At 39.9% G+C, this 26,716-nt stretch overlaps 1 protein-coding gene across 1 annotated transcript; it reads right to left on the reverse strand.

Moving 5' to 3' along the window:
- mrc2 (mannose receptor C type 2) lies at positions 1-25,222 on the reverse strand. The gene is made up of 29 exons (XM_023957411.1): positions 24,877-25,222; positions 20,469-20,870; positions 15,124-15,297; positions 14,869-15,033; positions 14,016-14,129; positions 13,640-13,783; positions 13,374-13,565; positions 11,650-11,804; positions 11,397-11,501; positions 9,754-9,869; positions 9,515-9,663; positions 7,319-7,536; positions 7,050-7,192; positions 6,055-6,151; positions 5,835-5,964; positions 5,727-5,759; positions 5,446-5,612; positions 5,041-5,209; positions 4,815-4,957; positions 4,177-4,285; positions 3,922-4,088; positions 3,737-3,845; positions 3,411-3,649; positions 3,160-3,322; positions 2,917-3,066; positions 2,676-2,789; positions 2,291-2,470; positions 2,182-2,205; positions 1-2,107 (listed from the first exon to the last, which is right to left on the reverse strand). Exons 1-29 carry the CDS (start codon positions 25,001-25,003, stop codon positions 1,887-1,889), a joined length of 4,419 nt encoding a protein of 1,472 aa, XP_023813179.1. The 5' UTR covers positions 25,004-25,222; the 3' UTR covers positions 1-1,886.
- Between the last annotated feature and the right edge of the window lie 1,494 nt (positions 25,223-26,716).

The raw sequence follows: 26,716 nt of genomic DNA on the forward strand, positions 1-26,716 counted from the left end.
TATGATAATGTAGACTTTATTAATTTCATATAAAAATTGAATTTCAGGTATTTTCAAAGGGACAAAAGCTGCTGCCTGCAACACAAAGATGCTCACGGTTGCATCTTTAAATCCTCCCTCATTGTCACTGATCAAACTGCAACCTGCACAGAAATCCACCAGCAGAGGACAGAGTAACCACCAACTCCTCCTTCTCCACCTTCACTTCTGACTCCTCCTTTCCTCCCCCTCCTAGTTTTCCAGCTTTCTTTTTTTTTCTCTTTGACCCTTTGTGTCCCAAAGCCCTCCTCCTCCTCTGATTGGTTCCAGATGTGTCAGTGAGCTTTTCCTGCAGACTCAACATTCCACAGCTGGAGACCGCACACACACTCACACACCCGCACACACACACACACTCACACAGCTCTGCCTTGTCCACCAATCTTCGTCCAACTCAGGGAGCAAAATGTTTTTCTTTTTTTACTTTTCTGAAAAAGGTTCTAAAGCATTCCTGCTCGCAGGGAAAAAGAGCGGCCCAGAACTGAAGGAGTGAGGTTAAACGTTTCAGGAGGCAAATTAGCTCCAGTCATTACATTCTGTGCTCAAGTGAAATTCTAACATGATGTCAAAAGACAAAAAACAGATGGTTTCTGTTAACAAAAACTCTCTTTGAACATCCTTTGGCTCATACACACCAGATAAACTGTACAACTTATGCAAGAAGGGGATGATTTCCTTTACAATTATCCCGTAAAAGAGGAATTTTTCCAAACACTTCTCAAGCCATGTGCAGGTCAAATCCCTTTTCTAAGTGTTACATCTTGAAAATGACTAAAAGAAAAATGCGGAGAAGGGAGCTGCATGTCGTAAAGAGATGATGGAGCAGACAGATATCAAATTACAAACCATTTTTTCATGGTGCGCACAAAGAAAATGAGTGCCCGGAAAAAGTGTTGTGTCAGCTCCAGATGGGGGCACAGAGAGAGCCAAAGCAAACATCAAGAATCACAGAACAGAATGAACGCAGCCAAGCGGAGGATGAAATTAGATCTGAGTAAAAAAGTGCCAAAATGTGGCTCAAAGTCCCATCATGTGATGACAACCCTTGCTCCTGCTGGACTGAAAAAGACAATGTTGGCTATTTAAAGACCAGCTTCCATGCAAAGTTCTACTTATGTGCACATTTTTAGTGCATGCCCTCAAGACGGTTTAAGGTCCCTGTCACCTTCAACGTGTTCACATTCGGACGTCCTCCCTTCTCGGCTGACAGCTGCTGCCGACGTGTCAGACCAGAAAAGAGGGGAGAGGCAGGCTCACGAAACCGCAGGCGCATTTAAAAGTACCAGTTTCCTGCAGCTGGGTAGATAGCATAAATGAAATAACAACAAAAAAAGACAGTTCAAGTTCTGGTTAATACTGCCACGGCAACAAAAGGAAATCTGAAGGAGAGTTTTGGTCTGAAGACAAGATGAGTGGACATCTACAAAGTGGAAACATCATGAGGCTTCGAGCCAAAACAAGAACAACTTGTTTAAAATATACTTTTTTACAATAATTGACTTTGCCACTTAAAAAAGTTACGAAACAGTTTTATGCTGGGAAAAACCAAAACCCAGAAAATCAGGGAAGCCTACCTACACTTTTGGTTAAAAGCAGCTGGAAGTTTCTGACTTTTAGTGAAAAGAAATTTACAACTACAATATCCTGGCAATAAAGGACTTGGTAAAAAAAAAAACATTTAAGCTGCAGAATCAGTTTCAAAGTCATCCTCTGTGCCTTACACAGCCTTTCAGCAATTTACAAATATTCTTTTTGGTTTCAAAGAGGCAAAGACCATACATGATACAGATGGATGTATCAGGAACCAGCCTCTGCTGTGTGAGCTCAGTTCGAACGTGCAGCTGGAGCTACTCCGGCTGCTCGTTCAACTCCATGTCCGACACCAGGATGTTCTTCTCCGTCTGCTCCGCTAGGTTGGAGTTGGTGCGGCTGTAGCGGGCCCCCTTGTAGGAGCCTTGCGAGCCCATGTTTCGGCGGCGGTACAGGTAGATCACAGTGACTGTCAGCAGCACCAACAGCATGCCCGTCACCACGGCGACAATGATCGTCGGCACGTGGTCAGTATCCACTGGATGAAGATGCAGAGCAAATAGATATCACACAAATGGGTATAAAATCTCTGCTGCTGTTAACCAGGCTTACCTGACACAGGTGATGTGTCAACACCTGGAAAAAAAACAAGCAGAAAGATGTTGACATGCTCATCGGGGAGCTCTCTTCAGGAAGGACATGTTATTTTGTGCATTCTCACTTCGCGGCCGCTTGCAGATGACTCCATGTGTGCGATTTCTGCAGGAGCCCGGCTTCCAGAACCCGCTGTTGCTCTGGATCCAGAAGCAGGAGTTGATTGACAGCACAGAAAAGGCAACGTTGTGGGTTTCCCAGTTGGTGTACAACATCTCTTTGTCTTCATCCCACACAAGACCTCTCCCTACAGGAGCACATTAAACTTCAGGGGGGCTTCAACTACTAATGGGAGGGTTACGGACTCTTATGGAAAAATTCTAACTTAGCAAAGAATTCAATGTGTTTCGTAAATCTATGCTTGTCTTCTTAAAAGATGAAATGATATAGGTTGGGTTTTTATCTGCAGGCGGCCTATCTGATAGTTTTCTCAAGTGAATGGACAGCTGAACCTTTCACTTTGACACCCAGCCAAGCTCCGTGCGCCTGCTCCGCATAGCTCTGGATGTGTTCCCATATGAAGCCGTTTTCTGCCTCATCCATGATGGAGAGAAGCTCTGCTCCAACTAGAAGCCAAAAGAAAGACGAAAAGGAGGAACTGATCTCACAGAGAAGTTGAGCAATTGTGCCATATTTCTAATGAATTTTACGTATTGATGAGGTCAGGACTCTGCAGGGCCACTTCTAACATACTTTTTTTGCAGGATTTGTGTGCATCCTGCTGCAGTTTGAGACTTTGCAAGTTGAAGGCGTAACAGTGATTCCTGAAGTGGACCCATGCCCATTCTCCCAGAGAGTGGGGGCATTGTCCCGGGTAGGTCCACTGGTGACTCACAGACTCGTCTAAAAGGGAAAAAAACAAACGGCACGAACAAAAAATAAGCACTTATGATATGTCTTTGAGTTTTTTTTTTTTTTTTTTTTTTGATGACGTACTTGCAATCTGACAGATGACAGTTTCCAGTTTGGAGTCGCAGGGGGTCATTGTCCACTGTCCAGTCGTGGTCATGTGACCACATCCAGCCATCTGATTGGGCTCCCCATCTTTCCAATTTGAATATACCACATCTTCATTGCCGAGCCAGGTGAAGCTCCGCCCCTAAATTCCCGCGAAAATTTTAAAAAGTCCCCCAGATTCTTATAATCAAGAAATGTATTGAGAAGTCTTTCTGAGTTGACAGACTCACGCCGTAGTTGTAGAGAGCGATCCAAGCTGGCTGGTGGAGGCTGTTCATGAGCAGAGTCAGGTAAGCTTGCTGGTATGGATCCTTTACTGTGGCCAGAGTCCCATTCAGAGATTCACAGATGTGCAGAGAGCTGGTCCAGTCCAGGCGCTTCTTCACCACCCTGTACGTCACGCCTCCCAGCTCCACAGGTTTCGACAGGGAGGAAGGGATGAGGGGCGGAGCCGGAGGAAGACCTCGATCTAAAACAGGTTTTGATAGTTCACTGTTAGAAATTTGACCTCTGCTTTTAATAAATTCCAGCAACTGTTAGTGAGCGAGCATTACACCTTGCTGCTTTTGACAGATGAAGCCGTTATTTTCCATCTCGCAGGCTTTGGAAGCCCACATGCCAACTTTCTTCTCAGGATTGCCGTGAATCATCACCACACAGTTTCCCTTAAGTCATGGAAAAATCATCAGAGGAAGAGAACAATAGCATAAAAAAATGATGAAAGTGAGGATTTTCTATTACCGGCGTCTTGTTGTGGTGGGGTCCACTGTTGTCCAGCGGCTCTCCAGGTGCCCAGTTGGTGTAGCTGAGCAGACCAGCCTGAGCCCACTGGAAGTGACCTTTAGGGTCTGAGGTCAGACCCACCCAAAGGTCAGCGCTGATGTACTTTAGCAAAGTGGTAACAAAAGCTGCAAAGAGGTTCAAATGTGACAGCGGGCAACAACTGTTCTCCATCTAGTTTTTGCCTTCATGTCAGCCATATTGTGCAGTAACTACCTTGCTCCAGAGGACTGGACACGACTGCCAAAACTCCTCCCTGCGTGTCACATTTCAACTTGGCTGCGGACCATGTGACTCGTGGAGATTGATCGAACACTTTAAAACACTGCAAAAGAAGAAAAACTAGACAATTAAAAAGGCAGAGCAACATCTGCAGCTTAATAAAAAAGAAAATGTAGTATTATGATGTTTAAAGACCCACTCTGATCATCTTTTGATCTATTTTAAAAGCGTTCCCAGTGGTTAATTCATTCTTATTCTGCAGTTTTTCGCCAAAATCTAAAAAACCTGTGTCGTCTTCTAGGACATCGTTTCTGCAGAGCGGCAGGGTTTAGTAGAAATGTGCCTCTCTGCTCCTTCCGGATGCTGAGAGGTCTCTGTTTACACTGTCTCCTGGTAGCTTACAGCCCCTCACATCCCCAACCTAACATTACAGAACAAAAATGGAGTGTAATAATGGAGCTATCCACCTGTACAGTTTTTGAGCCAGATGCCAGCTCAGACGAGGAAAACGAAGGGTCAAGTCATCTACAGGTGGCCGCATCATTGTTAAAAATACCATAAACACGATTTTTAGCAGAGTGGGTCTTTAAGAAAATGCATGCATAAAGCGGAAAATCCAGCTGCTTTTCTACCTTATGCTGATAGGAAGCCCATCCATCAGGACAACCTGATGGTGGGTGTGGAGTTGATGGTGTTGGAGGAACTGTCCCGGTAACGTTGACCCTCTTACAGATGTAAGGCAGGTCAGAGTGGCACTTCTGGTCAGACCAGTCCACTTTTCAAATATGAAAGAGACAGGATTCTGTAAGGTGAGAGCGTTTTAAGAGCCTCTTTTAAGAACCCCCACTTCTGGCTCACCTTTGCTGGCAGAGATGGAAACACATCTGCGGTCACGACTGAGGGGGTGCGGCCGGCCGAGCGCCCAGGAAATGTAGTTGAGCACAGAGTGGTCTGACCAGCGGAAACGGCCGTCATTTTCGTAGGTGTGAAGCCCCAGCCACCAGCTGTCACCTTCCACTTTCACCATCTGAGGAGACCATGAAAATTGTCAAAAGCATCTTTTTGATGCATGAGGAAGATTTATCACTCAGCTTTACTGTAATTCTAACCACCCAGTGCGGAACCTAAATTACATGCCTTGTAGAAAATGTTCACCATAATTATTTTGATTTTGCAACTTTGCCATTTATGTTTGTGGTTGTTTGGTATTTCAAGGAGGTTTTTCTTTTATTTAAAGCCCTTTGTAAAGAAAATACACATTGCCTTGCGTAAAGTGTTGGCCAGAAACATTTGCTCATCGGCTGAGTGGACCGAGGCCAGCGAAGAATCGAACCAGGAGCAGATTCTTTGTGCTTGATCCCAAGTGGTGCGGTGGTCAAAGAATTTGTACTCCGCCTCTTTAAACATGATCCATTCTGGTGAAGTGTTGCCTGAGAGACAGAGAAAAGGGCAAAGGCACAAAATGAGAGACTTTAAATAAACCCCATGAAATGTTAACCAATGAAAGGTTTAATTAAAAAAAAAACTAATTAAAAGAAACAAACCTTCTGTAATTTCTGGAAGTTTTTCAACACTTCCTAAAAACAGAAAATCATCTTTATTTGAGAAAAACAACACTTTTATGTGAAAGGAGAAATGAAACACTGTAGCACCTCTGGGAATCTTGCAAATCCAGTCTAACTCTGAGTCACAGTGCATAGCCAGCCAGGTCATTGCTCCCAAGTCTGCTGCAGCACACTGACGCACATTGTAGTAGTAGCGGCCAAAGTTCTGGTACGTTACCTGAGAAACATAAGAGGAGAGCCCAGCTTTCAATTCAAACTTTTTTTTTCGCCTCTTCAAGAACTGAAAAAAGGTCTGCATTTGACTGACAGCCATGCCGTCGCTCCACTTCCAGCTGCCGTTGTCCATTGGGTTTCTGCGGTTCAGCCCGATCCAAAACCAGTGCTGCTCATGCTCCTCTGACTCCCTGCAAAAAAAAATATATATATATATATGTTTCTGTTGAAATCATCATCCAGCCTCATTTTAAAAACACATAAGATACAAAAACAAAGCACTTTTGAAAACCCACTCCAATGAAAATCGATTTTTTTTCATGTTTTTAACACGTACTTGTGGCTTTTTTCTGATTATGGAGGACATAGATAAAGAAAATTAAGATCAAAATTACATTTCAGTATTTTTTTAATTCAAATCGCAAATCAGGAGTTGACAAAAAAAAATGCAGTTTGAAAAAGGGAGCATTTCAGAGGGAAATTTTTAATGAACTCCCGCTGCTCTGCAGAAACTATGTCCTTGAAAACGACACATGCTTCTTGCGCTTGGCTATAAACAGCATGATAATTAAAAGACCACTGGGAACGCTTTGAAAATAGATCAAAAGTCTTTAAGATGAATAAGGCATTGTTGCTTTGTTCATGACAGAGGAGCCTCACAGGATCATGAGGCTTTTGCAGAACTTCAACGGCAGTTAGATCAAGTGTGAAGCTTCATGCAAATGGCTGCAGACAGATCTATATAAAGCAAACTGTGCATTTCATTTTTTCAGCCCAAAATCAGTACCGTAAGTTGTTCCAGAAGGAGACCGTAGCTAAAAGCACAAAATTAAAAAAAATATAAATTGTAAAATGTCAAAAGTAAAGACTAACAAAAAGAAAAGGTCAAACTTTTTACCTCTTTCATGAAAAATAACATTTGAAATCCAAAACAAATGATAATGACCAATAAAAAATATATATATATTTGTACATGTTATTATTAAAGTCAAAGAATAAATCTGCCAGACATTTTGAATAATAGAATAGAATGGAATAGGTTTTTATTGATCCCACAAAGGGAAAATTGATCATCAAATCTGTACGCACCCGAACGCCTCATGAAGGACCTGCAGCACAAAGTGCTCCTCATCAGGGCCGCTGATACTCAGCAGGTGGGCTCCATGTCTGCGACAGAACAGGTGAGCATCCAGCCAACTCAGCCTGTTTTCCATCTGGGAAGAGTGAAACACCTGCATACAGGTGATGGCAAGTGTGAAAACAAGCTGCTTATGAGTTCAACAGGAAGAAAGTGGAGTCAAAAATGAGAAATTTCTAGACCAACTGAGCTGACAGTTTTTGTCGCCCGTTTGATGGACCTTGTAACAGTAGCGCAGGTTACTGTTGCTCTTCCAGCCGCTGGGGCAGGAGCCGCTCAGGCTGGGGGTCGGCAGAGGGGCTGGGGGCTCCGGGCTTAGAGACGTGTCCTGGTTCTGACGGCAGATGAATTTCGCCTTTGCAGACGCACACTCCTTCACCTCCCACAGACCGGTGGCGATGCCTGTTGCCATGGCAACGCAGCCGCTCTGAATCTTGGCTGGAGAAGACACACGGGGAGTGAATTATGGGGTGAAGGAGGTTGCAGTGATGAAAATGTGTGCAAGAAGAGAAATAATGAGGGGGAAAAAAAACCAAAATGTTCAAATGTGCAAAGGAAATCTTGGTCGTCAGGAAATGTCAGCACCATTTGATCTTATCCTTCTCACAGAGCAATTGCTGTGTAGATCAAAAAACATGAATGTTAAAGGTTATTTGATCATTTTTATCATAGAAAACAATAAGAAATCACTAAACTTGAAAAATACCTAAGGAAATAAACGGAAGCTCTCCTCTGATGACAAATCAATCCGTTTTTGGATTATATCTACAGGTTTTAAAGCAGAAAAGATTTTCAAAAGGTAATCTGGATTTAAGCTTTTTAAATTGAAGATGTTTCACTGTTTGTTCATTCATCATTCTCAATTCTAAGTTAAGCTGGTAAAAAGGGCCTTATAGGCTACTCTGAGGGGAGAGTCAGACTTGATAATAAGAGTCTTCAGATATCTACAGATTTCATTTATCAACTTGCAGCAGGTTGCAGAATTTTCCATTTCAGTTTGATCAGAAAAGCTAATCATATGTAGTCATTCTCATCATTGCTTTTTCTCAGTTAAAAAGTTTTGGACAGCTTCATATTTTCACTCTAGATTTTCTAAAACATTAATGGTTTTGCTGAGATAGCTCTGATAGAAAACGAGCCTTATGCTTTGGCCACTGAATATTATTCAGATAATAACATTAAGTTCTAAGTATCCCCCCCAAGATCACAGCAGAGGTTACAAAGAAAATGTGAGTTTGAGACATGCTGTTATGAAACAGGAAGACATGTTTACTCTTCAGTTAAATTATGAAAACAGCAGATAATGAAATTAAACTGTAACATAGCAATAAAGAAAAATGGTCAAATAAAAAGCAATTTTATTTTGAGATAAAGAAAACAAGACTGCAGGGAAACTGGGAGGTCCATTAAATGCCTTAAGACATTCGGAAAACACTTTTGTAAAATTGCAATTTATGAGAAAAAGTCACAGATCTAGGTCAGATGTGTGAGATAGGATTTTCATTGTAGTGTAATGCTGAAAAGAGAATTTCAAAGAGTGAATTAAAGTGATGCAATTTCTAGAACATGAAAGTTTTTATTATATTTTTGATTAATTTAAGATTTCTGTCTTTTAAGCTATAACCTTCATTTGACCTTGGTCAAATATCCAAAAACCGAAAACAAAACTGAGAGGCAGTTGTTTTGTCTTCAATCCCTCACTTCCGTTTTCAGAGAGAATAATCATGGCACTGTATGACACCTTATGACACTCATTTCCTGTTGTTTACTCAGATTTTTCCGGTTTCAAAACAAAAATTACAGCAATACACGAAAATTTGTACTTATTTATGTGATGAAATCACTTCTAAAAATTCTAAAATCAGGCATTTAACTCCAGTGAGCAGAATCAGTAGGCCAGCCTGTTACCTTCTATAGTTGCACTGTCACTGTTTGTTTTATTATATATTATTGTTCAGAGTTTCTATCTTTTATTTTATTGTACTTACTTTCACAGCACTATAGTGAAATGAAACTGATTGGTTGATTTGATTTGTTGATTGATTTGTTGATGTGTAAAATGGACTAACCACATCAAAAATCTGTTATATATCAATTTTTCTGTTCTAGAGGCAAATATTCAGAATGCTTACAGGCAAGGAAGCTCTCAGATTGCCTTTATAACACCTTAATTGTTTTACTCTATTTCAGTATTTGTTTGCATTTTTCTAAATTAAAGAAATTTCATATATTTAATCTTTAAGTTACACATGAAAAATAAAATATACCTAAATCCCCAGGTATCACTTCAAGATGTTACTTTTTTAGTTAAAAAGGCCGCCGTGGAAAAAATTTATCAGGCATAAGATGAAATTATTTAAATAAATTCATATTTTAAGTTTTTAGATTATATACATGACTTTAAACTGTGACCTACCTGGTTCGTTTCGATTCCAGTTGGTGTAGGATACTCCGTCTCCACTGAGCCAGTGAAAGGATCCAGGACTGCCCTGATCGTAGAGGCCGATCCAAAAAGACTCTCCAGAGCGGCCAAACACCAAGCTGTTGGCAAAAGCCTGCTCGAACCTTTGCAACCGAGAGAAAAACGCTTGTGTCAGAGACAGCACAGGTTTGTGATAACAGCTGGAAGGGTCGGGATGTGAGCGCTGGCAGAACCTGTTTGTAATGGGAACAAGAGCCGCCTGGTGCGACTCGCAGGATTTCTTGGCGTCTTCAAAGGTTAGCAGATCTTCTCCCACCCAGTAACAAGCTGGACTGTGCCACTTCCAGCCCTGAGAACAACAAAGAACAGCAAAACACACACTTTTTAATCCGTCTAACAATGAAGTCCTTTCATTGCCTTTAATTGCAGGGCAAGATGAACATGTTAGAACACTCAAAGATAATGCCTAATACCTCCTGCCACCTCCTGCGGAATAATTATAAATGTTTGCAGGACAAGACCTCCTCATTTGCAGCCTTGCAGTGACACTGCTAATCATTTTTCATCCAGTCATTTAAATTAGCCAAAAATACCACCTCAAGCTTTTCTTCTTCTTAAATTATTTTAAGTGTTTTGACAGAAACTATTTGCTAGCTCATATTTCCAGATCAAAGTTTTTCACTTAATTTTCTGGAAATATCCTTTCTTTACAAATGAAACTAAAAGAACTGGGTTAGGGAAATATTAACTTTGTTTTATTGTGAGGCAAAAATAAAAAGTTGTAGGGTAATGTTGCAAAATATGTACTGAACCTTGGTCTGAAGCTACAGGAAGCTGAGGATTATCTGTGATTTTTGTTGCTGCGTTATTACATTTTGCAACCTCTAATAAATAAAATAGTTTCTAGATACGTTCTGATTATTTCATTTTGGGGTCAAAACAGGTCGTGCAGATTTAATTGACTCCCTAAATACAAAGGAGGCCTGCATGACCTGCCTCAGAGTCTGAAGGTCTCAAAGTAGCTGCATCTTTTTAACTCACAAACAGAGAAAAAGAGAGTAACTGCTTCAGTGTGAGAGATCTGTCATGGCGTCTTTGACAGACAGATATACCCAGCAGCGTTTTGGGCAAATGGGTTGAGGATTATCTGGTGTAATGTTTCTTAAACAGCCAGTTGGGCTACGTCTCTGGTTGCTTCATGTGTTGCAGGCAGTGAGCTCATCTGTTCAGGTTGAGCCGCACCACCACAAGACTCGACAGCATCTGCAGCGCCATATGACCCCAGTCACACTATGATGACTTGCTTCCCAGCAAGGGGTGCAAAGATTCATGACAAAAAAACAAATGCTCCATCTGTGCATAGATCTTTGCTGAATGCAACAAGCATTACATCATTTACACAAATGGAAGAGCATGCTGGGCATCAACGGGATGCATCAGCGTAACCTACGGTTTTGCTGTCACACTGATCTATATGAATGAAACTGAAAAATCTGAATCTTGAAGAAAAAAGAACCTTGAAGAAAGTTTTTTTAATTGCAAAATAATCTTAATTTGAGGAAACATGTCTTAGAAACTAGAAATTCTCTAAAAATTGGAATTCTTGGTAAGACTATTTATCTCACCCAACTTGCTTATATTAACAAAACCTGCAAACGGGGTACAATTTTTTAACTTATTTTTAAATTGCTTACTTTTTTAGAGTTTAACATAAATAAAGCTTGAATTTTCCCTTCAAATCCAGTAGTTTTGAAATCAAAATTAAAATAGCCAGAAATCTGGGGGAGGTCTACAAAAGAGAAGTGAAGAGTAAATATGCAACTGAAAAGAGGAACATTTAGGTGACGTGAAAGTGAAAAAGGGTACAAAGTATTACTTGATTGCAATCCTGCTGCTGTGGTTTCCCATCACTCTTTGTTCCTGGTTTCTTGCAGATGGAGGGCAGAGTCAGATTACAGGGGCTATCATCCCAGCGACCCTCCTGCACATCATGGGAGCAGCCAAACAGAAAGCGGGAGAACAGATGGTGAATATACACAAATGAAGGAACCCCGCTGACATTGTTATTTTGGAATGATTTAAGCCCCTTCCAGCAGAGGTCGGCGTCAGGGTGTGTGGGGGTCACTCACAGCGCCCCAGATGGAGACGCAGTCTTCTGGGGTGTTGCGGAAGTTATTGGGTTCAAATGGGTGCCAGTAGGTGAAGATGACAGGAGTGTGGTCGGTCCATTGGAAGTCCATTTGCATGTCGGTGTCATGGAGCCCGATCCATAACTGATCAATGTCTGAAAAAAAGCAGATTGAAAAGGGTAATTCAAAGAAGCTACATTTTTTACTTGTTAAAGACCCACAACAATCATCTTTTGTTCTATTTTAAAAATGTTCCCAGTGGTCTTTTAGTTATGATAATTCCACTTTTAGCCAACAAACTATGTCGTTTTCTAGGATATGGTTTCTGCAGAGCAGTAGGTTTCTTTAGAAATTAGCCTCTGAGTTGTGGGCAGGACTATTTATTTATTTTATTTTTATTCTTTTTAAATATTTAATAAGCAATTGGAGGATGAGTCCCTTGTGATACCACATCTTGTTTTCGAGGGGTTCGTTGTTTAAATTTATATTAAAAAAAAGAAAAAGCTGACAAAGTTGGTAAAGTTGTTGAAGTTTGGAGCAGGGAGCTAATGGCCTGGCCAGCATGTTTCCTACAACACATATGACCTTTTTCAAACTAGAGATTTTTTGTCTGCTCCTGATTCTAAATAATTTCAACAAAGAAATACTCAGAATTGACATTTTTGAGCGTAATTTTCTTAATACATGTCGTCCATCATCAGAAAAATGCCACAAAAACACTAAAAACAAAAATTTTATCAGAGTGTGTCTACAGCTATTTTCTCAAAATGCTTTAACCATCAAACAATGTTGATCTCCAGAGTCCATGATTATCGGGAATGAAGCTATAAAATTAGAAAGCAAAAAGGGATCTAAGTGATTGTAGTTTTACTATTCCTCTAGCAAAATATCCAAATCCATTTTAAGGTAATAAAAACAGAATATTTGTTTGGTGGAGCTGAAGCCATATAGATCACCGAAACAGGTTAGAAAATATAACCAACTCAGCCAAAGGAGAAAGTCAAGAAACCACCAGAAAATCTAGTCAGTACTATAGTGCCTCCTTTAATGACTAGAAATAAGATGCTAACATGCTAGAAAACAAAATAAAATCATCATATTTTAATCCAAAATATGTAATTCCCAAATATGACCTTATTCCAGCTAAAACTATTAGAAAAAGTGTTGCGTTGGTAGTGAAGCTTTGGTGGAATTTTTAATAAGGAAGATCTATGTCATTTACCGGTATGGTGGGTCAATTCACTCTACACACCATTAACAATTAGGCCTTCACTTTTAATTGTTCCTCTTAGTCAATCAGTATTATACTTTTGTCTTCAAATAAACAGATTGTTCAGCTGAGGTTATCTCTCTCTACATTCTAGATGGTTCGCCGCCCAACCTTCACCCCGTTCTCCACGTGGAGCAATGCTTTGGATTGGCCTGTCCTCTAATCACCATCCAGGTTCTAGGGTTTATACATCTATGCTCTGAGTTCATCCTAAGCACACCAGAGGTCATCGGCCCAGAGCCTAATTGCCAAAGATTGTGGACTTGTTTCATTTATTCTTCCTAATTGAAAAGTCCTACTTGGTATGTGAGTTTTCTTGGGTAAGGCAGGAATATGGTTGACCATGTAAACATAGTGGACAAAAAAGTACACAAAAACAAAAACAAAAACTTCATAAACTCAAACAATTTGAACCAATAGCTAAATAGCCCACACAAAACACAAAAAAATTCACCTTTCCTTAAACTGCGGGTGATAAACTCGAGCTCAGGTAGGGTGTGAATGCTGGCCAGATTCGCCTCCACCTTCTGGCAGTTTTTCTGAGCTGCATTCCAGTCCGTCTTCTCCGAATTCAGCTTGTAGCATCCAGCCTGGAACGCCTGCCAACCCACATCACATTCATATTTCTCATCATCTGTCCATGAATCTGCAGAGAGAAGAAAACATGATTAAAGCTGAGTCTTGCTGAGAAAGGACTTAGCTTATGCCTCCCACACAAACCAGTAGTGAAAGGATCCATGGTGGCGTTGGGTCTCTTCTTACACACGTATGGCAGATCAACAGAACAGTCTCGGTTTTGCCAACGACCTGATGATTCTGTCCTTATCACCACGCAGTTCTCCTCATCAGCATGGTTTGGCTGTTCTAGAGTTCAGCATAAGAGACAATTTTTCAAAAGCATTCTGGTGGCAGGGATGCTGCTACAGTCTTTTCTGGGGGTCTGCAGTGAAATACTGTGGTTGCGCTGGAAGGCTGCCAGGTGGATGTGTTTTCTGAGAGCTAAAGCGTGCACACTCAGCCCTCTGTTGGAGATGAGAGTTCAAAAAAGACCACAGATGTTTCAGAAAAAAGCAGGGTATTGTTTTTACAGGCTAACCTTTTTCCCAGTTTAGATACTTGAGTGGTGAGGAGTCGGACCACTGCCAGCCTCCACTGATGTCCAGGTCATTGAGGCCAATCCATAAAGCAGCACTGTAGCCAGTCAGTAAACCTGAAAGAGCCAGAAAGCACATCCGCTCAATTAAATGACTGATGAAAAAACTGTTGTAGGATATTTTGTGCAGAAAAAAATAGTGACATTTGTACTTTTACAGTGCAAAAAATAAATTTTCGCATTATTACATTTTTTTTTTCAAAATAAAATGTTAAAAGCATGAGTTGACAAAAAGGTTTGAAAATCTGTAGGGTGGTGTTACATATATATATATTGCATTGTTAATGAAAGTAAGTATTTCAGGTAAAATTAATTTATTCCACAACTGTTAAATTATATTTATTTTTCATATTTGAAAATTTATTCATTTTCTATTTCCCAGGTTTTTGGCAATAAAATAAATATTTAAAAAGAGGCAACAAAGACATTTTTTACTTTTTTTGTCTTAACGGGCGGCCGCGGTGCAGTGGTAGGGCGGTCGACCTCTGATCGGAATATTGCGGTTTCAATTCCCACCTTGCCCGCCCATGTGTCGAAGTGTCCTTGGGCAATATACTGAACCTAACCTTGCCTTTGGTGGAAGGTTGGCGCCAGTGTTCGGCAGCGGAGCCGCCATCATTGTGTGAATGTGTGTGTGAACGGGTGAATGGGTCTGTAACTGTAAAGTGCTTTGGGCCTTCGAAGAAGGTAGAAAAGTGGTATATAAGTATACGCCATTTAATTTTTGATGCATTCTTTTAGCAAAAAGCATTATCGTCTGCAAAAAAAAAAATGCATTTGTGTACAGTAATCACACCATTGATGTAAGTCTGCTCGTGCAGCTTGGTGACGCTCAACAGATCCGCCCCCTGCTGCTGGCAACTGATCCGAGCCTCGCTCCATGACAGGGCAGCCTGGAAGTTAAACTGGTAACAGCTGTCCGTCAACGGGTCGGTGTCCCAGAACGTCTCACAGCTACTGCCTGGCGATAACATACATCAATCAAAAGAAAATGCCGTCTTCTGCAAATCTAGAAATTCCAAATTTCTGTCCTGAACAGTCAACTGCTTACTCTTGATGGGACAGAACCCCCAACGCTCATCTTGGCCATAGTCATATGTAGTAGCACACCAGAGGTGACCATCTTCACGCCCAATGCTTGTGCAGTTATGAAACCACTGGCCATCATACAGGAAGGGCAGATGGCAGGGTCGCCCTTGAGAGTTACCCTGGATCGTATAGATGTCTGGAAACAAAAAATAAATAAAAGCAGTTACTTTTTAGAGCCTCACTTTCAGATGTAATTGGGTACAACTTTGACTTTCAATGTGCATTTTTTCACCCTGCAGAATTATGTGGCTAAATTACGATATTTTTAATACAGTTTAACAAAAAGATGATGCAATCCCAAGCTGTAAAGAAAAGAATGACTGCTTCTCATCATTTAGATTGATTTCTGACATGCAACCCCATGGTTTGTGTCACACCTGCTTTAAATTTTCAGAGTGAAATAGTGGGAGCAACAGAGCAAAAGGCGTTGTCTAAACTGTCATCAATACATGTTAAGCAAATGTAAAAGGGGACAGAAAACTCATTTAAAATGAGAAAAAAAAGTTTTTGCTCTTTTCTCCCTGTTTCCCCGCCAACCAACTTACTAATGTCTGACCAATTCCCCTCATGCAACAAATTGTAAAAAGAGGGTCACTTAATGTTAAAGTCCCACTCTGATCTATTTTAAAAGCGTTCCCAGTGATCCTTTAATTAGGGTTATGACATTTTTTAGGCAAAAAAAAAAAAACGGTTGTTTTCTAGGACATAGTTACTGCAGAGCGGTAGTAGTCTATTAGAAATTTGCACTTGAGTTGAGGGCGGGACTGTGGGTGTGCAGTAAGCCCACCCCCTTCCCATCATCCATCTGTTTACACGGTCTCCATGTGTCTTACAACCTCTCACACATGTATGTCAGTCCTGACCAAAATGCAAACAGCACATGTTAAAAACACCAAAAATATTATTTTTATTGGAGTAAGTCTTTAAAAACCATCAAGTGGTGTCATTACAACATGGAAACCAAAGGAGCGGAGAGATAATGCACAAAAGGTACAAGGAGTTTTTCTGGTTGCTGAACTTTGTGGAGCTTCCTCTTAAACAACAGTTTTTGATGGTTAGAAAAGAATCTTACAGCGGAAATTAGTCTTAGTTGTAAAGCAGGGTGGGTACATTTAATAAAAAAGAGCTACAACGGAACAAACAATGCAAACTAAAGATAGCTTTGTCTGTTTACTGCAGCTTACAAACACTGGCATTTCTTTGGGCATACTGTGAAGATAACCTCCCCTAAAACCAACATTATTATTTATCCATCGAATTAGACACAAGCTGTCCACAACAGGAAGTCTACCTGGAGAAAAGAAGATATAGGGAATCAAACCCCCAACTTCAAAAAGCAAAATGTTCTCATGTTTATAATTTTTTTTCACAAATGCAATTTCCTTTAAATCAAGGCAAATCTGTGAGGAATAATTAGGTGGAATCAATAAGATCTGTTGCTTGTTTTACATAATTTTTACAAACTATTTAGAATTTTTTTCTACTAATAAAGTTGAAATTAGTTACCATTTCAACAGTAATACCAAATCTTGGTGTGTTCTCTACAATTTATTTATGTCTTATTATTGAAATGTAAAGATAAGCTGTCATCTAGTGGCATAAACTATAAATTGCAGCTAAATGAACAACCACAATATAATCTTTTTTTTACATTAAGGTTCTGTTTTACTGGTAAAAACAAACAAGTCTGTCTTGACCCATTTTTTTTTAGTAAAAACAGGTTCTATATTTAACCTTTAATCTCTGTGCTACTTTAGTGAGACAAACATAGATTGTCAGTCAGCACCAGATGAATTTCAGGTAGGTAGTGGGAGAATAGGATAGAATCTCTTCTGTCTTGATAAGCTGGATATGATCAAATGCTTTGGTAGAGGAATTAAAAGGACATTTCATCATGCTAAGCTACAATTAACTGCATATCCCTGGTCTGCTCTATGAACAATAGCAAAGGCAGATGTTCTTCATACATTTTTATTGCAGTCTCCTCTTGATATCAGTCATATTTCTTCACAGGATGAAGTAGGCCTGCACAATATACCGCAAATTTATCGTTATCGCGACATCAAGCTGTGCAATGTGCATACCGCAAAAGACGGCGAAAATCGCAATAAATGGTTACCTTGACCTCTGTGCTATCCTAGGCACTTTAACATTGGGAGTGGGGTCATCTAGACCCACTAGACAGTGCTCTGAAACTTTTTTCTTCAATGATTTGTGATCCTCACTGGTGTCCATGGATTACATGAGATCTTTCCACCTTTATCCACCTTTGTCATGGTAGGGAGAACAGGTCAATGTAAGGGTGGGGTTATCTAAGATAGCATAAGGGTTAAATGTGCTAAAACAAACTCATGGCAGCTTGAAATATTGAATAAATGAAATAAATCCCTTTACGCATTTAACCAATCGGAAAGACCCGTTTACGTTGTTGATCAATCAGATGAGCCCTTTTATGTTTGCCTCCTATGTCGACAAGGGTCATTTGGAGTATAATTTTTATACTGTTGCATTGAAATGGAAATGATGTTTTTGGTTGGTTTGATATTTGTTTATATACCGCAAATTATATCGTTATCGCAATAGTAATCACCAATATCGCATATCATATCGTGCAGCCCTAGGATGAAGCAATAACTACACATACTAACGATTTACTGGTGTTGTGACAGTATGACAGACAACGTGAGGATTCTAGCAGCAGTACTAATCATGGATGAGGCAGCAGAAATGAGGGCAAACACAACAGTCCCCAGGCTGGGAGTCAGCCCGGCTCTTTTAGATGGAGCGGTCAAAGCAGTGGTCACATGGTAAGGCTGGTGCTGATGGCAGAGAATGGCTTATTCATCAAAGTTGTGCCTCAAAAACATAAAAATGAAAGACTTTAGTATTGCCTCTTTTTAATTTTTGTGACAATGAACCATTTTTTAAACATGCCGCAGCTAGACTTACACTTCATTTTACTTGAAGTGTTCGCACAAATGATTGTTTTTTTCATTTATGGAGAAAGTATGTGTTACTTTTAGAATAAATAGCCTAAAAGTTCTTAGTACTTGAAAGTAAAACGTTTTTTTGTGTGTGTTTTTTCTTTCTAATTTTAAGTTGTAAATATGTGTAGCCAAGCCAGAAGAATAGCCCCCTGCCGCGCCCAGGGCCCCAGCCTGGGAAAGCACCCTCTGCCCCAGACAGGCACCCCACCACCACACAGAAGTTCTGAATATCCACCACCCCAACCCCAAGCATGAACCAGGGCCCCCCATGAGAGACCCGCCCCATGCTCCAGTCAGCCACCCACCCACCCCATGGGAGGTCCAGGAGAGAGAAAGGCAGGGGCCGCCCACCCCTGCCCAGGAGGAGGACGCCCAAGAAAGGTGGGGGACCCCAATTATAAACATGGCCCGACCAGGCTCACCCACTGTTGGAATTTTGGAGAGGCCCAGCGCTTGAGGGCAAGGACCAGAGACACAGAAACACAAACAACCCCAGGATCAGATGTGGTGTGATCCCTGGCTCATGGTCTCTCCATGCAGGGATCCCTGCATGGAGAGAGGCCCGCCGGGCCATTGCCAAGGGCCCAGTTCCCCCTGGGATGGAGAAGGGGACAGAAGATCAGAGGTCCCACTTTCCTTGTGGTGTGTGTTTGTTTGTTTGTTTGTATGTGTGTGTGTTCCTGCTGGAGTGTGAATTGTAAAGAGGACATCTCCTGATCGCTGGCAGTGATCTCCATGCACGATCTCACCTAGGGGCCTGACTGACCCCCGATTGGTGAAACAAGCCCCCCGCAGTGTTGGGCCCAAGTCTCCCCAGTCCCCCCGAGGCAAGTCAAAAGACCACCCCCCCAAGCCAGGGCAGTTCCCTACCCAACCGTGCTATCCACACACCCCCACGCCCAACCCCAGGAGACTATGCAGCGCTCCTGCCTGCCCCACCCAGGTGCCAAACCCGACCCCCCTCCCAGACTAACAGAGCCTCCACCGCTCCTGCCAGGCACCAGAACACCCCAACCCCAAAACCACGGGAGATGGACAAGGAGCGGTGATACCCAGTCATCCCACCCCCTTATTCAATGGGAGACCAGAGAAACTGAAGTCTTTCCAAGTTACTTAAACTTTTGGCTGACATTTTTTTCCAAGCCGATATGGTCAAATAACAGATTCATGTGTTGACTAACATTATTATTTTTCTTATTTTCCAGTTTATTTAAATTTTGTTATGTTTTTTGCAATACAAAGAGTTATGAAAATTAGAGATACTAATCCTCCCTCTGAATCGATGTCACTAAGCACACAAAAGGAAGGTGAAGCTGTGACATTAAGCCAGACTGATAGATCAGTTTACGTGTTCTTTGCATAGTTTGATCGTACTTCTACTGTGGTTTTAACATGGTTCATTTTTGATACATCTGTAAAAATGTCACGTAAAGAACCACAACTTTTCTCACTTTTTCCACGTATATTCTAGTATGACCGATCTTCATCTGTGCAAAATGTGTGACACAGCCTTGAGTTATCTGACTTTTAAGCTATTATGTGCTGATTCAAATTTATCTATAAATGTCTCTGAGTTGTCTACTGACAAACAATGGTCAAAGATAAAAGCACAATGTTAAGGGAACTCTAAGTTTTTGCAAAATGAAGAGCAAAATAAACTAAAACTTCCTTTATTTTATTTATATTTACTTTTTAAATCCTAACCTGAAAGTCTTATTTTTTTGCTTGTATTTCTTATTTTTCTTGTTGTTTAGTTGTTTAATTGAAAATTCTTCATAATGACCAGATTTTATTCTGTCATATGATTCCTTCTATTGCAGTGATTCAGCCTTTTTGTGGCATGGCAGGCTTTTCAGTTATAATACTGTGGTGATTTGAATGCATCCACAACGTCCTTGAATTATCTCCTGAGAATAAATGCCTCTAAGTTATCTCCTGGCAAACAATTGTCAAAGATAAAAACACAATATTAAAGGAAACTCTTACATTTTTGCAAATTAAAACAAACAAAAAAAATCTGTTTTGTTGAATTCAGTTCTATTTGTATCACACTTTGATGGAGGAAGACCAGCTAGCTTTTATCTGCTGAAGTAAAACCTGTTATGTTGTTTGTATGTGTGTTTCTGTCCTCGTCCACATACTGTATGGTGTAAACACACATTTGCAGCACGGAGACAGCAACAAAACAAAAAATTTTCTACCTACAATTTCCAGGGACTTCTATATTTATATCTAAACGCATTTCTGATGTTTTCTTATGGCTATTTATTTGTGCATTTCTCAAAACTTCCTAAAAGGATCACATACTAAAAGTCCCTACCCTGGTATTTTTTGGAGCACAGGTCCTGCACATCCCCATGGAGTTTCCACTTGAGCATCAGGGATGATGCGGTGAAGGACGAGTTCCTGAGCGAGGTGGTGTGAATACTGTTGAAGATGTCCAGAACCTGCTCGCAGTTCCAGGTCCAGCCGACTCTGGGGGGCTCTCGGTCACATGTGTACACACCCAAAGGATACGCTTCCATTGAGGAAGTGACGTTGGCAGTGGTTATACCCAGACACAGAGACGAGCCCAGGTTGAACAGGCGTCCACGAGACACCCACTTCCAGCGCTGGAGGGGCTCCTCACAGTTTGATTTCAGGGATAAGGACTTATCCATCACCCCCAGGCAGACGTTGGCACCGTCGAGGATGAAAGCAAAGTCATCAGACTCAGGTAACGCTGTGGAGAGAGAGGAAACAGCAACAGCGATCAATAACAGTGATTAGACACCAACAAGGTCAGGTCAATATCTGAATGACGGATGAGTTTGAACCAGTTTCATGGTCAAGCTTCCCCCATCAAAGAGAGAATTTAAAGATCCCATGTTTTCATCCCTGGATTTAATAACAAGTTTAAAGTCTAAGGATTTGACAAAAAACTGAAAGTGGCCATCTTCATCTTTTGATTTATTTTATATCAGTGGTCTTTTAATTGTGATTATGCCGTTTTTAACATAAATTAAAAAAAAAACCTGTGTTGTTTTCTAGGACATAGTATCTGCAGAGCGGCAGGAATTTATTAGAAATTCATGTCAAAACCCAATTTTCATTAGAGTGGGTCTTTAAAATAACCGAAAATTCTTCCTCTTTTAGGTGTTCACCATTGGTAAAAGAGAACAGTCAGACCTTCCTGAACAGCTCTAACAGCATAAATGACTAAAAAGTTACTAGAAAATCTATTTACTATATAGATCCTAAAGAGACTGAAATCATGAATACAGAAGAAACTCTTTGCCTCTGAACGTTTACATCTATTTTGTTTTATCTTTAAATAATTTGAGGTTTGTCTAAGCTGAGCTGATGTGTGATTTTGTGCGAAGGTGGCAGAAGAAAATGACACACTGGACAGAAATGAAGGAGCCATGGAGACCGTTCACCCCCAAACTGACTTTTCCTTTCTAGCACTTGAAATTGACAGGATAGAGAAAGACCAACACTGCATTCCTTCTCAGCAGGCTCATGTGACTGCAGCAAGAAAGGGTGTGGAGAAAGATCTTTGAGAATTTAGTTGAAAAACATGAATAAAGGGATCCTGATTTGTACTGTACTTTCACCTCTGAAACACTTAGAAGTGCAGTTTAGTTTTGGTAGACATAAATGATCAAAAGGCTCAGAAAAATCTCTGTAATCTGGAGGAGAGGAGAGGAAAACATGGCCTCTTTGTGCTCTGTGGAGCGCTCAGATTATGTGTTTTTTCAATTAGAAACAGAAGCAGTTTAGGAATTAGACAAAACTAAAATAATTGCTTTCCAGGTTGTGTGCTTTATTAAAAACACAACTACATGTAAGGACTTTTTACGTCATTTAAATTTTGCATGACAAAAGTTTGTATTTTTCTTTATTCTGTGGATTTAACAGTTGATGAGGTGAAATACTAGAATTACTGATAGTGGTTTACATGTATTTTTCACTTACATACCTTTTAATCTGCCTAAATCCACACCCAGCAGCCAATCAGAATCGAGTACCCGTATTCACCCAAACCATGCTATAATGATTTGCATACTATTAAACATCAATTAAGAAAATAATTTAATTTTTTATAGTGAGCTGATCTTTTTTGGGCGGCCGACCCATGATCGTAATATTGCAGGTTCGATTCCCACCTTGCATTCCCGCCTTGCACGCCCATGAGTCGAAGTGTCCTTGGGCAAGACACTGAACCCCACCTTGCCTCTGGTGGTAGGCGGGCGCCTGTGTTTGGCAGCGGAGCGGCCACCAGTGTGTGAATGTGTGTGTGACTGGGTGAATGGGTCTGTGACTGTAAAGCGCTTTGTCCTGGCCGGTAGAAAAGTGTTATATAAGTATACGCCATTTCTTTTCAGTCTTTCAAACCACAAAATAATTAAGAAAACTTAGACATTTTTCCTGGAAAACGTACCGCATCTGATTAGTTTGTTTTGCCTAGTTAGATGCTACTGATAGCAAAATAGCAAATTTTAGATTTTTTGAGGTAAAACTTGTTTTATTTCTTTAAAACAATGCCTCCAGCATGAACTTCCCACAGAAAACCAACATTAGTTTGGTGATATGTTCCTCATGTGAATTTGAGCACTCACATAAATACTCCCAGAGAACCAAAGAGAATTCAAGATTAACTTCAAGCCATTGAGTCAGGCAGAAGTTGAGCAACAGCAGCTCTCCTGCTGGGATCTCGTCCTTTTCTTTTGCTCCGCTGCTTCAATTTCTAAGTTCTAAGTTTAAGTTTCTCCAAAACAGAGAAAAAATAGCCCTCTGCTCAGACCATTTTTTACTAAGCGAGGTATGAGAACATCTATACTGGACTGATAATCAATAGCTTCAAGTACCAAAAGTTTTGTTTGTCGTTGCTGTCAGATAAAAGATTATTTTTTACTATTTTTTTCATGTTTGATTTGATCCCATGACTTACGTATTTTGCATGTTTTGAGAAATAGCAAGACATTAAAAAAAAAGATAAAAACTTAGGTTGTTATCTGGTCAGTAAAACAGATCAAACAATGACAAATGCAGCAAATACACAGGAAATTCCAGCCTTTCTGTGTTTGCTTTATTGGTGTTTTACGGTGGACCGGCCTCTGAAGAAACCCAGGCTGTGGATGGGCCTTACCTCATCCGAGAGACAGGGGGGGGGGGGGGGAGCGGAGAGCTTTTAGTGAAAAGGGAATATTTGCATTTTGCAGCCACACTCTGAAACAGAACAAACTGGAACAGCTGTGAAAATGTGCGTTAAATTTATAAAACCAGATTGTGAAAGTACATACACTTTCATCATTTCCACACATCCATGGTGAAAATGAGTTTGTTGAGACATTTTAAGGTGGCCAGTAGAGTTCCTCAGGTACTTATACTAAAGTCATTTAGTAGGAAATCTACTTAAAAGTGTTCTTTGTATACCATCCTTGTTACTTGTACTTAAGTATTTTTCTTGTTCTGCAAAGTTTTGGAGTTGCAGAAACCTTTCTGTACACAAGGTTGGTCATTTTTTACTCAAATCAATCATTTTAAAAGTTAATAGCAAAACAAATGAGAAACAATAATTTGTATTTTTGTCTGCCTGTTTCTTTGAATTCAATCAATAAATCCAACATTGCATACAGTATTAACTGTTATGTAACCCTTTTTTTACCATCATTAGATTCATTGTGACTACATTTTGAGTAATATTTGGAAATCCCCTGCGTAACAACTCCCAGATTTTAACATTTTTATTTGGTTAAATGTCCTGTCTTTAGAAGGAATCAAAAGGGAAGACTACAGAGCTAACAAGGGGGAAGAATGGTATTTATGAAATTCTAAACATGCCCAAATAAACTGCTAAATTAAAGTTTATAAAGTTTTAAAGAGGGCAATTTTCTTAAATCCCATTGAAATAAACACCAATTGAGTCTTTTTTTCTTTGTGATCCACAAAAACAAAACAAAAAAGTCATTTCCTGAGAGAACTCATTAAAGTTTATGACAGTATGCTCATCTGTTGAGGTCAAATTTTAAGTTAAAAGTTGAACAGACCAAAAAAATGCCTTAAATAAAATGACTTTTTGAATCACTGTTGAGCAAAAGTTGACTTAAAGGATGTTTTTTGTAATCTTCGGTATAAATTGAGCCGTTTTCAAAAAAAATTAAGATTATGCAAACGTAACTTATAAAAAGACAATATCAGGAAAAGAAGACCAGGTTAAAAAAAATGTAAAGTTTTAGCTTTTTTTTAATGATCTGGTAGCTGTTCAGAACTGGACTGAGCTGTGAATTGCAGTCTAACAGGATGCAAAGGTCACATCTGCCTGCAGGGTGCCCAATGAAGCGTCTCTGCAATCTGCAGCTTCACTGTCCAGCCTACGTGACAACAAAGGTGCAGAAGTAGAGCAACAAAAAGAAAGAGATGCGTTTTAAGCCACCCAAAAGTCCTAATTTTATAAAAAAAAAATATGCATTTATGTAAAAAGGGTGAGCCTGGAGCCCCTTCTCTCCTTCGCAGGTTTGTGTGCACATCTGTTTCCACTCACAGCTCGGACTTGTGACATTCCACGCCAACACATTCAAAATCACAGATTTTTATAAAATATTTTCACAATAAAAGCCCTGACCAAAAATTGAAAAAAAAAAAAAAAAAACACAGACACAAAGGCGAGCACCAGAGGTTCAGCGCCTGCGCGTCTCCCGACTCCCAAAGCCCGAAATCGAACGACAGTCAAAGAGTTTCCTCACCCGAAGCGCTGCTCCTCAGTTCCAGACTGAAGAGGAATAAATATAAAGTGCATTTGCAGAGCAGAAGTTGCCAGTTTGTCCGAGTTGCCCCCGGTTCCTCGCTTCGGTGTCGCTCGTGGCGTGGCATGCTGATCGCAGGCACACACACGCACGAACACGCAGGACAACAAGGCGGACGAGGAGGGAACAAAAAGAGGAGCCGGAGCAGCAACTGACCCAGTTTTTTTTCTCCCCTTTTTTTTCTCAGAACTTTGAGGACGGCTGATGAGGAGCTGACCACCGGAGCTCCAATGAAGGAAGCAGCAAAGCGCGCGCGCCGCCTGCCACATTAAATACACTTTTCCCTAATCTTTAAGGTCACTTCAGAGACTTGAAGTTGAAGGCCACCTAGTGTAGCTTTTTATTTACTTTACCACCCCTGATGATAATACAGTAGTTTATAAAAGGGCACATTCTCCCTTTATTACTAACATTAAATCTACTTATAATTTTTGTTTGTATCCAAAATGTCATAAACCTGGACATTTATAACAAAACAAAACCCATACAAATCAAATCATCAGCTAAAACAAAGACAGCCTGCAGGTCTAAAAACGTGTTTTCTTGTAAACAAGAACTAAACTGATTTTCCTTTTGTTTGAAAAAATATCTATGCACGAAATAGGGAAAACTTTGAAAATAAGATCAAAATAATGTTATTTGATTAATGTATGCTTTAACCAACTTCGCTGCAAACTACTTGACACTTGCAAAGATTTTAAACCTCCCTCTAAACATGGAAGAGATTTGTTGCTTAGGTTAACCTTTTTTCTTTTCTCAAAATCAGCACAATCGAGATTTGCTTTGTCTGATTAAGGAAAAAATCAGGAAATTATAATTAAAATGAGTCAAATTTCTTATGCTGCATTCTTGACAATAGAAAAACTACATTTTAAGACTTAAAAAACTCAAATTGCACTGTAATCTTTGGTTCACTTACTATAATGTTATTTTAAAGTTCAATAAATGTTGACAAGTTAGACTGGAATTCACTGTCATTATTAGGAAAACAAAAATTTAGATTCATGTAAGAATTAATGCTAGTTTTAAATTTTAGGAAGGATTTATTAAGATGGACCAACTTGTGATCTTATTCTCATTTTGTTCTAAAATAAGTAAATTTCTACTTGTTAAACTATTTATTTTTTGCAGCCACACTCTGAAACAGAACAAACTGGAACAGCTGTGAAAATGTGCGTTAAATTTATAAAACCAGATTGTGAAAGTACATACACTTTCATCATTTCCACACATCCATGGTGAAAATGAGTTTGTTGAGACATTTTAAGGTGGCCAGTAGAGTTCCTCAGGTACTTATACTAAAGTCATTTAGTAGGAAATCTACTTAAAAGTGTTCTTTGTATACCATCCTTGTTACTTGTACTTAAGTATTTTTCTTGTTCTGCAAAGTTTTGGAGTTGCAGAAACCTTTCTGTACACAAGGTTGGTCATTTTTTACTCAAATCAATCATTTTAAAAGTTAATAGCAAAACAAATGAGAAACAATAATTTGTATTTTTGTCTGCCTGTTTCTTTGAATTCAATCAATAAATCCAACATTGCATACAGTATTAACTGTTATGTAACCCTTTTTTTACCATCATTAGATTCATTGTGACTACATTTTGAGTAATATTTGGAAATCCCCTGCGTAACAACTCCCAGATTTTAACATTTTTATTTGGTTAAATGTCCTGTCTTTAGAAGGAATCAAAAGGGAAGACTACAGAGCTAACAAGGGGGAAGAATGGTATTTATGAAATTCTAAACATGCCCAAATAAACTGCTAAATTAAAGTTTA

This window comes from Oryzias latipes, chromosome 8, assembly GCF_002234675.1.
Source record: "Oryzias latipes chromosome 8, ASM223467v1".
NCBI lineage: Eukaryota > Metazoa > Chordata > Actinopteri > Beloniformes > Adrianichthyidae > Oryzias > Oryzias latipes.

What these genes read in the sequence shown, in the direction of transcription:
- mrc2 (XM_023957411.1), bottom strand. Translation starts at nt 25,003, where the DNA reads ATGCCACGCCACGAGCGACACCGAAGCGAGGAACCGGGGGCAACTCGG. An exon ending in AGTGGAGCGACGGCATGGCT is followed by an intron (nt 5,965 to 6,054) that starts GTCAGTCAAATG and finishes TATGTTTCTCAG; the next exon opens with GTAACGTACCAGAACTTTGG. An exon ending in TGTCATCTGTCAGATTGCAA is followed by an intron (nt 3,067 to 3,159) that starts GTACGTCATCAA and finishes TTTCCCTTTTAG; the next exon opens with ACGAGTCTGTGAGTCACCAG.